This window comes from Papaver somniferum, unplaced genomic scaffold (assembly GCF_003573695.1).
Source record: "Papaver somniferum cultivar HN1 unplaced genomic scaffold, ASM357369v1 unplaced-scaffold_10, whole genome shotgun sequence".
Lineage (NCBI taxonomy): Eukaryota > Viridiplantae > Streptophyta > Magnoliopsida > Ranunculales > Papaveraceae > Papaver > Papaver somniferum.
Window position 1 is genome coordinate 17629262 of NW_020618825.1, and position 16655 is coordinate 17645916.

The 16655-nt window shown below is 35.5% G+C and overlaps 2 protein-coding genes across 2 annotated transcripts; one reads left to right on the forward strand and one right to left on the reverse strand.

The window, feature by feature from the left end:
- Nucleotides 1–1458: 1458 nt before the first annotated feature.
- LOC113326970 (exocyst complex component EXO70A1-like) lies at nucleotides 1459–3768 on the forward strand. The gene has a single exon (XM_026574624.1). It carries the CDS (start codon nucleotides 1665–1667, stop codon nucleotides 3504–3506), a length of 1842 nt encoding a protein of 613 aa, XP_026430409.1. The 5' UTR covers nucleotides 1459–1664; the 3' UTR covers nucleotides 3507–3768.
- A 10472-nt stretch (nucleotides 3769–14240) lies between these two features.
- LOC113326478 (U-box domain-containing protein 34-like) lies at nucleotides 14241–16361 on the reverse strand. Its single transcript, XM_026574201.1, has 8 exons — nucleotides 16151–16361; nucleotides 15939–16060; nucleotides 15735–15853; nucleotides 15521–15675; nucleotides 15107–15432; nucleotides 14921–15022; nucleotides 14535–14834; nucleotides 14241–14432 (listed from the first exon to the last, which is right to left on the reverse strand). Exons 1-8 carry the CDS (start codon nucleotides 16359–16361, stop codon nucleotides 14241–14243), a joined length of 1527 nt encoding a protein of 508 aa, XP_026429986.1.
- Nucleotides 16362–16655: the final 294 nt, after the last annotated feature.

Here is a 16655-nt window from a genome sequence, read left to right on the forward strand (position 1 = left end):
TTTATCGATGAAAAAAATAAATAACCAATGGTAAATTTAGCTTTAACCAAATATGATGGGATGGGCATTACCGTATATGTACCATTAAAAGAAATTAATATTCTATTTAATTCTATTTAGAAAAAATAAATAATATACATGCACAAACCTCTAGCAATACAAAGATTTATCAAACCCAATAAGAAAGAGTGACACAATCTAGTTTATGAAACCCAAAAATACAGCCAAAATATGATCCCTTTAGCCGCACTCATTGATTCAACCAAAACACTGATTCCATGAGATTTAGTAAAAAAGTTGCACACATTCACCAAAAATGATAGAAACCATGGTGCACACGCGACGGCCAGCCGTTCATTCACCGTCGATTAAACCATTTCACTTAGCCAGAAACAGCATTCATCGGAACACAAGTCTACGATTATCCTAATTTATCTACTCAAAATTGTTATATGGATATAAAAGTTAGACCACAAATCTCATAAAAATAAAAGGAAAAGAAAAAGATCAAGAAAAATAAATATAAACGAAACCTGATGAGCCATGCAGAGTGATAATGATAGAAAATAATTTCTTAAAGGCATAAAATAGTGTTCCTTTTCCCCTCTGATTGGATTTGCAGTTTGCACAGCAAGAACAAGCTGTCTAAAACCAATGTCCAAGAGGAGGCAATTTTTTTAAGACACATTTCTCCAAGCTGTCTTCTCCCAAAAAAATAATCCAAAAACAAACTGATCACATGCAGCTCTTATACCATTAATTATACTAGTATTCTGTACTAAGCCCCTATGATGATATCAAAGCAAACAAAAACTAACCCCATAAGTTTGCAAACCATGCCAAGGAAAAGTCTAAGTGATGAGACACCTAAATGCCATAAGAAATGGCAACATCATCAGAATTCTTACTTGTTGCTTAAAACATGGGAGAAATATTGAATTTTAGCTTTTCATAACTAAAATTGATTAAATAAATATAGTCAAACTGCATGCCCGTAAATACACAAAAAAGGAAGGAAAAACAAAATATAACCTAAAATATTTCTCAACTTAGGCTAATCAACTGACTCATCTGAATGGTTTAATCTCACTGCATTTAGTTTTTTTAGGGTTTTTAAAGATGCATCGAATTCCTTTTAATAAGTTTACGTTATTCATAGTTTCTTAGTTTTTGACCGATAAAGAATTCGATGTCGTCAAGTTTTAAACTCACGTTGATAAATTCTTGGGAGAATTTAGAATCCATGCAGTAGCTGTGTAGAAAATCTTACTAGTTACTAGCATATACTAAAATGGAAGGGTTAATTACATCAATCAAATCTAAGGGTCCATTCCATGAGAGTACTTAATGATTGTAGGCAGGACTCATGTGCAAGTAACATTAGCATGGTATCAAGACATATGCACCATGACAGTTGCAATCAATTGAATATAACACTTAATCAACCAAAAACAAAAACATTTCAAACAAATAAAAGAATTCTCACAAATTTTTCAGATTCAGACAAATAACAACAGCTGCCTTTACTTGCAGAAATCATAAGTTCTCTCCATTAAAAATCGCAGAAGAAATTATTTAGTATCTTCTGCCGCTCTCTGTTTCTTCATTGGTTTGTTAAAACTGCAAGCTATCTCTCTTTTCATTGGCTCTTCAATCTTCAATCCATGGAATCACCTGAGAAAACCGACGGCGGCACCATTCAGTTTGCAGCGGCAGAGAAACTTATCTTAAGATGGGATTCAACAGTATCAGAAGAAGCAAGAGAGCGTATGATATTCGACGGTGACCGGCAAGAAGCGGATCGGTATTTAAATGCTGTTGATGAGATCCAGAGATCAATGGAATCTACAGATGTTTCTGTTGATTCAAGTAAGATTAACGGTGCAATACAAATTGCTATGGCACGTTTAGAAGACGAGTTTCGTAACATTTTGATCACTCATACTAATCCACTTGAAATCGAATCACTTATCGATACAAATAACTCTGTTTCGGGTGGTCATCATTGTAGAAGTATGAGTCAATTCAACGGCGAAGTCGACTACTCTGAAGATCAAGAACAGGATAACGGTGATCATCATAGAGGTCGAACGAGTACGAGTTATCGAACCACAAGTAGTATAAAAGAGATTGATCTAATCCCACAAGAACCCATCTCCGATCTCAGAAGTATTGCAGAAAGAATGATTACGGCGGGTTACTTGCGGGAATGCATCCAAGTTTACGGAAGTGTCAGGAAATCAGCTGTTGATGCAAGTTTCCGGCGACTCGGGGTTGAAAAACTGAGTATCGGTGATGTGCAGAGATTGGAATGGGATGAATTAGAAGCCAAAATCAAAAGATGGATTAAAGCCGCAAAGATTTGTGTAAGAATTCTTTTTGCAAGTGAGAAGAGATTATGTGAACAAATCTTTGAAGAGCTGGGTACAAATGCCGATGATGCTTGTTTTATGGAGACGGTGAAAGGTCCTGCGATTCAGTTATTTAATTTCGCAGAAGCCATTAGTATCAGCCGAAGGTCGCCGGAGAAACTTTTCAAGATTTTGGATCTTCATGACGCTTTGTCAGACCTTTTGCCGGATGTTGATGCGGTTTTTAGATCGAAATCGTCTGAATCTGTCCGAATCCAAGCGACTGAGATTCTTTCCCGGTTGGCCGAAGCTGCACGGGGAATACTATCGGAGTTTGAAAATGCAGTTCAGCGGGAAACTACCAAGATTCCGGTTCCGGGAGGTACAATTCATCCATTAACCAGATATGTTATGAATTATATAAATTTGATTTCTGATTATAAACAGACGTTGAGTGAGTTAATTGTTTCGAAACCATCGATGAATGCTCGGTTTCCAAATGGTGATTATATGGGCGATTTTGAAGACCCCGAACCCGAAAACGACACACCATTAGCTCTACATTTGATTTGGATAATTATGATATTGCAATTCAACTTAGAGGGGAAATCTAAGCTCTATAAAGATAATTCATTAGCTCATTTATTCATCATGAACAATGTTCATTACATTGTGCAAAAAATCCGAGGATCTTCGGAACTTCAAGAAATGATCGGAGACGATTTCTTGCGGAGGTTGACACGTAAATTCCGTCAAGCTGCAACGAGTTATCAAAGAGCAACATGGGTTGGTGTTTTGCATTCATTAAGAGATGAAGGGTTACATGTAAAAGGCGGGTTTTCGTCCGGGGTATCGAAATCTGCATTAAGAGATAGGTTTAAAACATTCAATGCAACGTTTGAAGAAACTCATAGAGCTCAAGCAACATGGTTAGTACCGGACCCTCAATTACGTGAAGAGCTTCGTATTTCTATTGCAGAGAAGTTGTTGCCGGCTTATCGATCTTTTTTGGGACGGTATAGGAGTCATATAGAGAGTGGTAAACACCCAGAGATGTATATTAAGTTTTCAGTTGATGATCTTGAAGCTGCTGTTTTGGATTTCTTTGAAGGTTATCCTGTTTCATCACTACATATGAGGAGAAGGTCTCATTGAAAATGAATACCAAGACATAAATTCAGATTATTATTAGACTGATTTTTTTTTTCTTTTTCTACTTCTTTTGTTCACAAGTTAGAATTCTTTAGGTGATATATTCTTTAAATTTTTGAGTAAGAAGTGCATTTCATGGGTGGTTTTGGTTCTTCAAGAGGATTCGGGCGAAAAAACGGTCTCTTTTGGGTTGAAGATTATTCGGTATAATGTGCTTTGTACCTGTAAGCAAAATTGTTAATTTTTGTTTTGGTTGCTGCTTTAAGCTCGCTACGTTTTTTTTTTCGATTAAATTTGTTCATATATCAGAAGAATTCTTGTTGATTAGTATTTTCTTTCATATATATCTAGGTAGATTTCAATAACACACTATAATTTGATATCCATTGATGTTTCATATGAGCTGCATTTTTGAATAAAATGTTCAAATTTTTCGCCAAACAATTTCCTTTGACAGAGCAGAATTCATGTTCTTATAACTGAGAGGCTGAAGTCCAAGACAGAAGTGGAAGTATTGAGAGCATTGGCTTGATAAATTTGGTGCAAGTCGATTACTACAGACCCAACAATAAGACTTGGCATTTGATAAATTTGCTGAGCAAAGAATTACTAAACCATTACTTGAACCTAAATTTTGGGAAATTTGGTTTGGATTCAAGGCAGGGGCGGAGCCAAGAATCATGGAATGGGAGTGCAAAATTTGCTATGGGGAGGAAAAATAAATTGTAGGGGGTAAAAAAACGCAAAAATAGGCTTATACCTTTTTTTTCTCACTGGACCTAAAATGGGTTTTGGAACTAGCCCATTGCAAGGAGGTTCACTTAGAACTTAAAAGAAAATCCAAAAACTCAAAAGAAAATCCATTATGACGAGAAAATAGTGGAGAGTGCTAATCAAGATATGCATTACTAAACATATATTTCATAGGGTTGTTTGGAAGATAATCTTCAGGTCCATTTTTTTATAAAGTAAGGATTACAAAGTAGATGCAACCATACCTTTGAGACACATTTGAACTTGAACATAAGCTTTAAAGGAAGATGCAGAAAGATTTTAAGCCAGATATCGTATGTTAAGCCTGCAACAATGGATGAACTCAGCATCTTTACCTCTCCTTCCAAAACCAAAACTGAAACCAAAACCTTACAACCCTTATGTTTCATAGTCTAAGACAAGCAAATTAATACTTATATCACCAAACTTTCCTATGCCATGTTGTGACCTAACCTGTCCTAGGGTTAGCCTGTTCCGCGCGCCTGTGCCTGTGAGAGCCGGAAAATCTCGAAACCTATGACAACCTCTTCATGGCTTGGAAAGGTTAATTTGTTGGGCAGGCTCAGTTTTTTTTTTGGAATATTATCTGTATACCCTTGATATGAGGCCCATTGAAAAATACTCTTTTAAACTTAAATATAGAAGGAACATTATCTATATACCCATGGTATGAGTCCTATTGAAAAAGACCCTTTTAAACTTAAAATATACCCCCAAGCTTCAAGCTTCTAGAAGCCTCTACCTCTTAATACGACATTGCTATAATATCTAAGGCGACACATGAATCGGCCTGTACTCGAAGAACCGGCTTGGTACCGGAAAATTTGGACCGGAGTTGGTGTAGGAGGCACATGGAATGGGAATGGAACGTGAGAATCGGTGTAGACCGGTACAGTTACTCGGTTCTTTGGGAGTACCGGCCTGAAAGTCCCGATTAATAAGGGCCATCGATTAAAAGTTTATGGATTAATCTTAACCATCCATTCCAGGGTTTATATGAAAGTTTCACACTTTCACTTCTTTTTTTCCCTCTCAGATTAATTCTCAATTGAAGCTGAAGAACAACATCAGCGCCACAACCAAACCAATCCACCCTTCTTCTTCACCAACCAACTGAAGATAAATCCGTTACTTCTTGTTCTTCTTCAATTAATAACAAGGTAAGGATTTCTGTTGAAGACTAATGAAGATATTAAGATGGTTGTTGCTAATAATCAAGACAAGGATTTGACTGGGTTGTTGATGTTGATGGTCCGTGAGAAAAAAATTGTTTAAATCTGAACTTGTGTGTCATTGCAGTCGACAAGAAGGGAAAAATGGAAATGAATAATGGGTTTTAGTCGATGTTAAGTTTAGTTCATGTTGATGTTGATTAAAGATGTGATGAAGAGATGAAGATATGAGATTGATCACAAGATGGGTGTGGAAAATTAAGATCATTGCTTGGTTTCAGAGAAAACTCTGAAGTAACTACTACCTTACTCTTTACGATTGATTGTTAACTATCTGATTCTTAGTTTAGATATTGACTTGATGTATTTATGGGATATAGGAAGCCACTGATTTCATATACAAGAGAATTTCTTTATTTCTAAGTAAATTGGATTCAACAAAGATATTTTACGGTATTACAGTTGTTCCTTTTTGTTTTTTGTGTTGAACCTTGTCGTAATGTTCGCATCTTGCAGATCGTATATGTATACTCTTTCAATTTATTATCATTTTGAAACCTTGTTTTTGTTTAAATCTTTTGAATCTGTGCAAATTGCGAATCCACCTTATAGTTATAATGCTTATTCTATGCTCGTCTTGAATGTGATTGAACCAAATGCTTTAGAAGCTTTTTTTGAGTGGGTTTTGTGTTGACACATTTGTGCTTCGCTTCTTGCAGAAGGCCTTCAGGATCTGAAGTGGATGGAAGACAACCTTATTACTACATAGTTTATTTCTGGATCAAAGAACCAATTTTCCTTTTATGATTTTATTACGGTTCTTAATCATTGATATATGACCGGTATTGTAGATTAACAGTGTTCCGATTCCCGTTCATTATCTTGGTTTCACTCTCCTCGCTATATCCATTTGGTTCAAGAATAGATATTTCTCAATATAACATAGTAAATTCTTTTGTGTCTCCTCAGAGTAATGTGTCTATTAAGGTTGATTGTAAGGTTAATTTTTTTGTTGATTTTGGTGATGATCCACATAGAATGTTATACTTTCCTGGATATGTTGGTGCTGACATGATTTCATCTGATGGGTATGAAGAGTGTGTGAAGGATTCAGTTAATGATCCTCTGTGTACATCTACGTGCTTATTCTAGTTTTTTTTCTTCTTTTTTTTCTAAATCTTTATATCACAATTAGCCTGTATATGATGTTGATGAAAAAATGATTCAATTGGACAGTATATAGAAAGTATCATTGATTCTGAGGAACTTTACAGGAGTTTGACCTATAGAATAAAGAACATTGACAAGAACTGAAATACTGTTTTAGAGAAAGCTGGTTTTGAGAAGCTTGCTAGTGGTGTTACCAAGAAGGCGCAGTAGGTTTGTGGGGGTAGGTGCTATTGGTGGTGTTAGAATATGTGGTCGGTTGGTTGACGATCACAACCTCTTTGTCGGGAAGGTAAAGTAATTGTAACCCCGATATTTGGTTATCTTTTTGGGTTCATTCATGCATGTGAAATCATCTTTATACATATATCTTAGAATAGTTTCAACGAATCTGTAGTGCAATGGTAGCACGACTATCTCCATTACGGAAAATGTGTGTTCAAGTCACGCTAGGTTAACTCATTTGTGTACACTATTTTTAGCTCTTTTTTTTGAGAAGCTTATTTCTGTATACTTTTTATTGAACACAACTTCTGCTAGTTGCCTCTAAAAAGGAGACAACTTGAACAAATTTCCTTCGTATTTGGAGACAATTTGGGTAAGTTGGATCCATTAACAATTTTCTTTTTGTATAATTTTTTTTGGTGACAACTTGGGCTAACTGCCTCCGGGTTTGGAGAAAACTTAGGCTACTGAATTCCATTTATTTTAGCATCTTGTTCATGTATGCTATTTTATTGGAGACAACTTGGTCTAGTTGCCTCCAGATTTTAAGAAACGTTGTGCTAGTTGGATCAATTTTGTCCTTTCAAAACTTCTTCTTGTATACTTTTTGTTGAGACAACTTGTGCTAGTTGCCACCATATTTAGAGACAACTTGAGCGAGTTGCTTCCAGATTTTGAGCAACTTGGGCTAGTTGGCTTCCTTTTGTTTTAATAACTTGTTCATGTATACTTTTTGTGTGGGTGGTTGCGGTTCTGGTGTTGCTTGCCGGTGAGGTAGTTGGCAGTGGTGGTGGTTTTTTGGTGGTGGCCGGCAGTGGTGGTGGTGATAGAGGTTGGAGTTCTGATGGTGGTTAGCGGCGGTAACGGTGGTGGTTTGTTGTTGGTGGCGGGCAGCGGTAGTAGTGGTTGGTGACGACGGTGGTGGGCGATGGTGGTGGTTGGAAGTAGTGTTGGTCGGTGGGGGTTGTGGGTAGTGGTGGTTTTCGGTGGTGGTGGGTGTTAGTGGTTGTTAGTGGCGGTTGTTGTTGGTGGTGGTGGTCGGTGGGGGTTGTGGGTAGTGGTGGTTTTCGGTGGTGGTGGGTGTTAGTGGCTGTTAGTGGCGGTTGTTGTTGTTGGTGGTGGTCGGTGGGGGTTGTGGGTAGTGGTGGTTTTCGGTGGTGGTGGGTGTTAGTGGTTGTTAGTGGCGTTTGTTGTTGTTGTTGGTGGTGGGCGGTAGTGGTGGATGGTGGTAGTGGTCGTTGGCAACGGCGGCGGTGGTTATTGGTGGCGGTTGATGGTGGTGGTGGTGGGCGATGGTGGGAGATGGTGACATGCGGCGGTGGTGGTGGTGGGTAGTAGTGGCGATGGTGTGATGGTGGTGAGTGGTGCTGCAGTGACTGTGATGTTTGATGGGTTAAGGAAGATGTTGTGAAAGAGAAACAATATATGAAAGGATATTATTAGGGATGCACATGGGAAGGTACAGTCCGGGTTTCTTAAGAACCTGTTACCTGTGGCCTCTTATTAACTGGTTCCATGTTACTTGTACCTATGATACCGATCCGGTCCATTCTGGTACCAATATTTTACCCGCAACATCAAATCCATTAGTAATTATCTGAATCTGAGCAAAATACATCCACTCGTTATCCTAATTTAATTTATTCATATACTCATTTACAATAACAACACCTCTAGCTTGTCTCCCTGTATTGTTTCCTATATACATCTACTGATTCATAACTCATTCAATTCCTGTAACTTACTCAAACCATTTCATCAACTAAAACCCCCAGTTAACCCGAATTACTACAATTATCGGCTCTATCTCCCGCAACTTCTCTGTAATTCATCAACTAAAACGTCCAACTGAACAACCAAAACCCTAATTTCTCTATTGTCGTTCAATTCCAAATCTGCAGATAGATCCATCTCTTTCTCATTCTCTAACCTAGATTCGAACAACATCAACATCTCACCTGAATTACCTCGATGAACACAGATAACACAATATACTTTCAATCCAATGTCAATTACACACACTTACTATTCTACTAAGCAACATTATTTTAATAACCCCCAAATCACAAAGTTTCAACCAATCAATCTCAAAGTTTCAACCAATCAATCTCAAAATTAATACTACTCCCCTCAAAATTTAAAAAATAAGCTCAAAATCTTCCTTTCCTCCTCCTCACAGCACAAAATGGATCCTCAAAATCAGTGAATTTCAAGTCTATCAATCTCAATACATCCATTTGATCCGCAAATAAAGAAAACCATAACACGAAAACCAGATCGTGTGATCAAAATATATGAGAACAACTTAGGTTTCCTGCTTTTTCAACGTTAAAATTTGGTCTCAAGAACCCTTGGAATTTCATCTTCATAACCATCATTTATTAAAGTTAAACATGATCATATAATGACCCTTATGCTGAGAACATTCTTAACGGTAGTATTAGCATGCTCAACAAGCTAGAAATCACCTTATGAAGAGCTATTATCACGTACTATACATGAATGGATCACTATGATAGTTCTGACTTAGATATAACATACATATGGCTGTATCAATAAGAAAAATCAATACATGGTTGCTTCTGAATTGATCGACATCAGTTAGGACATCCAACAACATGATACAAAGACCATAAAATTTCAGTAAAAGGAAATAAAACCATTACATAATTAGAATAGGTCAATGACTTAGCTTCTACTTCTATTTCTTCTTACTCAATCAATGGTAATCAGAAATTCTGATTATATACGAAAGAGGCTAGAAGATGGCTTAGTCATTCTTTAAGTAGCTATGTGTCATCCAACATGTCCATTATTAGTTGGATGACACCTCACTAGGTGAGTCATGCTTAGTCGACATGACACCTTAGCTAAGATTAAGCTAATCTTATTCCCATATTCAACTCTAATGAATTCTTAATCTGTAATATCATTAATCAAGCTCAGATTAGAACTAAACACAGATTAGCTTAACCTAAGCCTGATTTGTTGCCAAACCAATATAAAGTCTAACATCTCCCACTTTGGTTAGAAATAAATTTTATACTGGAAACAACAATCTCAAGTTAAAATCACGCTAACTTTCGACCATAAAGACCTACACACCACTTAGAAGATGTATGCGCCATTTCTATAATCATAAAACTAGATGTAAAACAATCTTAAGTGTAACTTTATGCTTTCATATGCTCTTTACAACAAAGATCATTACACCTCAGATACTGAGGATTTTAAATAATATCTGAAGAGATTGATTGTCTCAATTAAGAGACTTCTTTATAATCATAACGAGATCATTATGTCTCATTCTAGAGATTTTCTCATAATCATGTTTAAGGTCGTAAAGAAATCTCTTAAGGGAGATGTAAATTATTTCGATGCAAAAGAAGTCTTTTAATAAGACCTAAAGAAATCTCTCCAATAAGAGACAATCTCAGTTGAGATTATCAAAGGTCTCATAGGTAAATACTGATGAGATAATACAAACACACATATTAGTGTCTTCAGATGAGGAGATCAATATCAAATCATTTTGAGTAAAAAGAACCCTAAAATTGGGAATTTAGGTTCGGATTTCACACAATTAATCCTTTCCTACTTCTTCTTCCAAACTAATCCCATTTGCGATCAAAACGAAAATTTAAATTTATTGCAAAAGAAATATTCATAGATTGATGGAAAGGAAATGAAAAAACTCAGAAATAGAGTCTTCTTCTTATATTAGGATAATGTTTTTCGATTGATGCACAAACTCGTTGACGACGGCAGTGGTGGTGGTAAAGGAAGAGGTGGTGGTGGTTGTGGTGAAGAAATCATTATAAAAAATCGACATAAGTAGACGGTGGAGAAACGATGGTAATAGAGGTGGTGGTGATGGAGAGAAGGAGAGAGAAGAAATATGGATAATTTTTCCAGATCCGAAAATAATATGGAAATGGTAGATTTTCTTCTAAGACTATACATGTGTGGCTATATATATGGAACGTTGTAAACTTAATTAGTTATATACTAGAAGGTTGGGTATATGTATAATTGGTAAGGGTATTTATGAGACCTATCAAAATTAAGGATATTTATAACATTCCCACTTTTTTGGCTTTTAACTTTTTTTGCGGTTATAATATTTTCTTGAAATTTTGTTTTTCAGGTCCAATTTTCTCGTTTAAAATTTATTGCTTGTTCTAGAGCCTTTGACCCATGTATGTATCCCATTTATATGTAACCAGGCTTTACATCCTAGCATTTAAATGGATGATTATTACTTTGCAATACTACATTTGATATTTAATGAACATGTTATCAACACGACCCTATCAGCTGTACAATCTTTTTATTGTTCGATACTGGTGATAGATTACTTGTTGAATATTAGGGTGGTTCTAATCTTATTATTTTCATATTATGGATGCGTTACTAAATCCAATTACGGGAAATACTCTAAAGTACTGTGTCCATAGAAACGTAATCTAAAACGATCTTATGGCGTCATACGTAATTATTTTTTTTAGCCATTGGACTATCTTAAAACTTTAATATGATTAGAACAACATTAAGATGAATTTCTAAATTTTATATGATCGGACTATGATATGATTTTCTATCGATCAGAACTGTTGAAAGATGAAATTTTCAATTAATAGGTTAAGCAATCTGTTTCGGGCCTATGTTAATAGTTTCAAAAACTTAATATCATTGAACCAGAATACTTCATATATAATTAAATATATATGTGCACTTTTTCCGACCATGACCTAGTCAACCCGATGGACCGGGATTTAACCAAAAAATTAACTGGACTTTGACTAAACCAACTCGACTTGAATTTGACTTTTTGGACTCGGAAGTACGTGAGCACCATTAAAGGGTCTCTGAAGTGAAAGTAATTTTTGTGTATAATGACTATAGTTCTATCATGAAACCTTCCACATACGGATAAGTGACTTTCAAAGGTAAATGCATAGATCTTACGTTCTAAGACGATATATTGACTTCAGATTATATAATGCTCTGCTGGAAGTTATTTGAAACATTCATGATATTATCCATCCAAAATTGAATATTTAATGGCATGGATTCCACTTATTGGACTATAAAAGAGTCAGTAACTCAACAAACCTATGATGTAAATTAACACATCTCAATTTTTGTGGAAAGAAACTCAGAAAACTTGTGGGAGTCACAAAAATATTTCTGTTTTTATTTTTTTCTACTTCATTCGTTATACAAAATAATCAGTGTAGGTTGAAGTACGATGGAAATTAATTCATGATCTTTATTAAGATATTCAATCTCTAGTAAGTGGTTGATAGGCGTGTGAGATTATTTTAAACAATATTGTCACACCTGTTGGGATAAACAAAATTCTTAACTTAAGTTAACGATGGCAAGGTTAAATATGGAAATAACCCCAAAGAACATGGGGTTATACGTGCTGGAGCATACCCACATTGGCATACTTGAACATGTGAAAGAAAACACATAAACTATGGTAGAAAATATGAATATTTTCTTGTATAGGGGTAGAGATGTAATTCTGGCTCTTTTAATAACGATACAAAGTAAATCTACTTGCCGAGCATGGGATAGAAATGTACTTCTGTATCATACAGTGAGAGTTGGAAAACTTAGTACAAGCATTTTACTGAGAATGCTACAAGCACTTTAATGCGAGTATCATATATTAGTAGTGAACTACAAGATATATGTGTAGTTTAAAGGAAAACAAAATCACTATATAGCTTGGAGAAGGTCATACGGTGGACGTCAACTCTAATGGGAACAAAAGCTTCCCCAGTCAATACACTTACCCAATTTGATTTTTTTACCATCTATATTCAATTGAATTTTGTACGGTTTGATCCTAGAAAATTGGTCACATGATAATTTAACTAACATTTTGTTAGATAAAATAAAGATTTTTTTTTTGCGAAGAATTATATCGTTTTATATGGTAGAAACTACCATTTAGTCTTAGAAATAATATGATAAAGTTAGTTTGGTCCCATTGACCTAGTCAACTGTCTGTTTGGTCCTTTTTAAAAATATATATTGTTGTTTGGTCCTAAGATAGACAATACCCACGCAGGATGACGTCATGGATGATGTAATTGTCTTTTGGTAGTGGCAGAAATACTATTTTGAGATCATATATATCCTCAACTATTAAGACAGAAGGGAATCATTTTCAGATTTGTTTTCTCTCTCTGCTAATGGTGCTTTTGTTGAATATGATGAAGACGATAAAGATGATGAAGATTTAAAAGAATGAACTATATTTTTAGATCTTTTTATTAAGTGTTCATTCGAGAAAATGAACTCTGATTTTTTTGTGTGTTCATGTTAAAGAATGAACTCTGTTTTAGATCTTGAATTATTAGGAGTTCAGTCGAAATAATGAACTCTGTTTTTTTATGGATTTTTGTTGTGTGTTCATGTTAAAAAATGAACTCTGTTTTAGATATTGAATTATTAGGTGTTCATTTTAAAGAGTGAACTCTATTAATTCTAGGTTTGAATTAGTTTGTTTTGATAGGTGTTCATTTTGACGAATGAACTCTGACTTTTATTCATAATAATGAACTTTGATTGGTCGTTCATTTGAAAGAATGAACTCTGATTTTTGTTCATGATAATGAACTTTGATTGGGTGTTCATTTGAAAGAATGAACTCTATTTTCAGAATTGATTTAGTGGTTTTGATTAGGTGTTCATTCGAAAGAATGAACTCTGTTTTTTGTTCATAATAATGAATTTTTTGTTGTGTGTTCATTGTTAAGAATAAATTCGAATCTATAAAAAGCATTACCAAACACCTGATAGTTCATCAAACAGAATGAACTCCTACAAGAAAATGAGTAGGAAGTTCATAGTTCACCAGAGAGCATGAACTCAAATAATTATGTTTGGAAATAGAAAAGTTACAGAAATTAATGCTAACATAGTACAAAAGAATATTTTTGTCCATTTTATATTTTCAAATAATTATGGACCAAATAGGAAACGCCTTTTCCCGCTGGACCAAATAGTTTTTGGACTACCTAAAAAAGGACCAAACAATAATTTCTCCATTTATATGCTTATGAAATGAAAAATGCATCATTTCCATGAAATTGAAATACTCAAAAGCACTTGACATATACTATGAAGCACTTGAATTATAAAGTATATCATCTTCATCAACTATAATATACACTCAAGCACTTGTTAACTACTATGTACTTTCATATATATCTAAGTAGATTTCACATTATTACATTTTTGAATAAAAATGCCCAAATTTTATTCACATTATTCCGGTAAGGAATCACAAAATTGGAATTTCAACACACCCTTGAATGTACATTATTACTTCAATGAGAATTCTCAGTTCAATCATGGCAAGTCGAACGCGCGTTTTCATTTAGGAACGTTGAATGTGTTGCTTCTTCCATTCTTGTATCGCAGCCCGTAAAGTAAGATCTGGGATTAATCTGATATGTGGGAGTATAACTCTCGTTACAGGGGATACCTTTTGATTTGCAACCCATTTCTGGATTGCTGAGTACTCATACGTATATCCGTCGGCTGCAATGTGTGGATCCTCCATTACTTCCTGCAATACCCCGAAAACCAAATGAAATAACAAATCAGTACGTAACACATTTAGATGGAAAGGACGTTTCGACGTTACTGCAGGTGTTTACATAATCCATACCTGAAGTATAGGACAGAAATAGTGGCTTGGCATAAACTTATCTGCCTTCCGTAACTGAACAGTTGCGACATTCGAGAACCTTTTGAGCTGATCAGGAAGGACATCAGTTCCTTGGTGGTTCTTATTATGTCTTTCGTGAATTTCTTGCGCGAGCATTTGTCTTGCCACTTCAAGTTCCTTTGTAGTGTCTAAGTATTTCGATTTCTCCTCTTCAGCAATTCTATTCCACATTTCTTCTCTTTCGATTGCAGCTCGTATTTTTGACGCTTCTTCAAGACATTCAGCGGAAACTGACTGAACCTGTAATATTAATACCCGAATCAAAACCGAAATTCAGTTCATTGTAGTTGTGGACCAAAAATGGAACTCATTACAAGATTGATAACCTTATTTTCTACATGTACAAGATCTTCACAGGCTCTTTCATACATTTCGAGCGTATGGCGAAGTTCAGATTGCAATACGGCTAACTTACTTTGAAGCTCAAACTGCACAAAAAAGATGATCATCAGTTCCAATGCGTCATAAAAGAGGAAAGAAGCAGGTGATCAAAATTCTAAAAAATCTACTACCTTCTTGGACTCCTTAAAAGCTGAAGTCGTGAAATTGTGCCGTTCTTTACCCATTGGAGGTCCCAACAAGTTCTTCTTTCCATTTGTGCGTCTCATCTGGCGGTTCATTGCTTGATTATAAGTTACTGTCGCACCAGCGAAAGAATCACCGTTGGTCAGTCTTCGAGAAGGTATGTCCGTAATAACTTCTGATACTGATGCTTCTGAATAGTCACCATACTCTGATGCTACAGAAGGAGGATGGATAGTAGATACTTGTCCATTAATAGTAACTGAAAATTCATGGTTTCGGGTCCGACTAAATGAACTATTTTCTTCCCCCTTTTCTACAAAAAAATCATGCCAGAAAATATATTAGACAAGAGAAGATTAGAAATAACCACTTCAGAATCGAGTTTATAGTTTTGTGAATACCAGCATTAGGCGGGTAGGAATCGATCAACTTTGAGATGACTTTGTTTCTTGATACGACGAATATATTGCATGTGTTGGTGACAAAGTTGACAAGTGTTGTTGGCACATCTTGACCCTGCAATTTCCTGTTCGGTTGCAATACAAAAATATCTAAGCTACTCCCAAAATGTCACTAAATCAAAATCATGAAGGACAGAGTCAGGATTGGTACAACCTTCCGCCATAATTCGAAGAACTAGAATAACCCAATACCAGATTGTTACAACCGGATGCTGTAATGTACTTGAAGAGTGCAAAAGCAGGATTTTCATCTTCCAAAACCAAAGTCTCCATCTACAAGGATGTAAAATAAAACAGAAATTTAGACTACGTCAAGTAAATTGAAAAAAAGGGTCATGCCATGATTCATAGAACAAACCTCCTTCGCTCTGCACAATGTTTTAAATGGGAGAAAGATTTCTTCACATTCTGCTTTCTTTTCTTGCCTATACATAGCTACTATGCTCGGATCCATTTCGTTGCTATGGATACGATATCCTGCTGCAAAAGATTACACATGGTCATGAAGACATCAAACAACATAAGGACAGCACATTCAACACATAAAAAATTAGAAAAAATGAATCGTACATGGAGTTGGGATAAAATTGATGGGAGGCATGACATGAACAAGAACAAATCGATCCGCAATGAGAAAAAGATTGTCAACCGCCCAAGAAACAGCTTGTCGACTACCCGTACTAGTATTTCCCCTGACTGCCACTGCCACCAATGTTGTACCAGTCGTCAATGATGAATGACCATCACCATTGATTATGGTGGTTTTAGTACTAATCGCCATTTAGTTGAATATGAACAGATTGTTTTTGTAATTGATCAGAGAGGATATATGTTTGAAACTAAACCTGAAAGCTAAGATTCTTGGAGATCGTTGACGATTTTACACTATTTTCTTTTTGTTGCATAAAAAAATTCTTAAGTCAACTCTTTTGAAAGTGGTGGGATACAAGCAACTTTTGATTTGCTGAATATGAACAGATTCTTAAGCCGCGTAAACAGCACGAATACAACTAAAAATGAGCTTAAAAAATATTTTTGTGATAATTGTTGCGAATTTTTTTAACACAAAATTGGT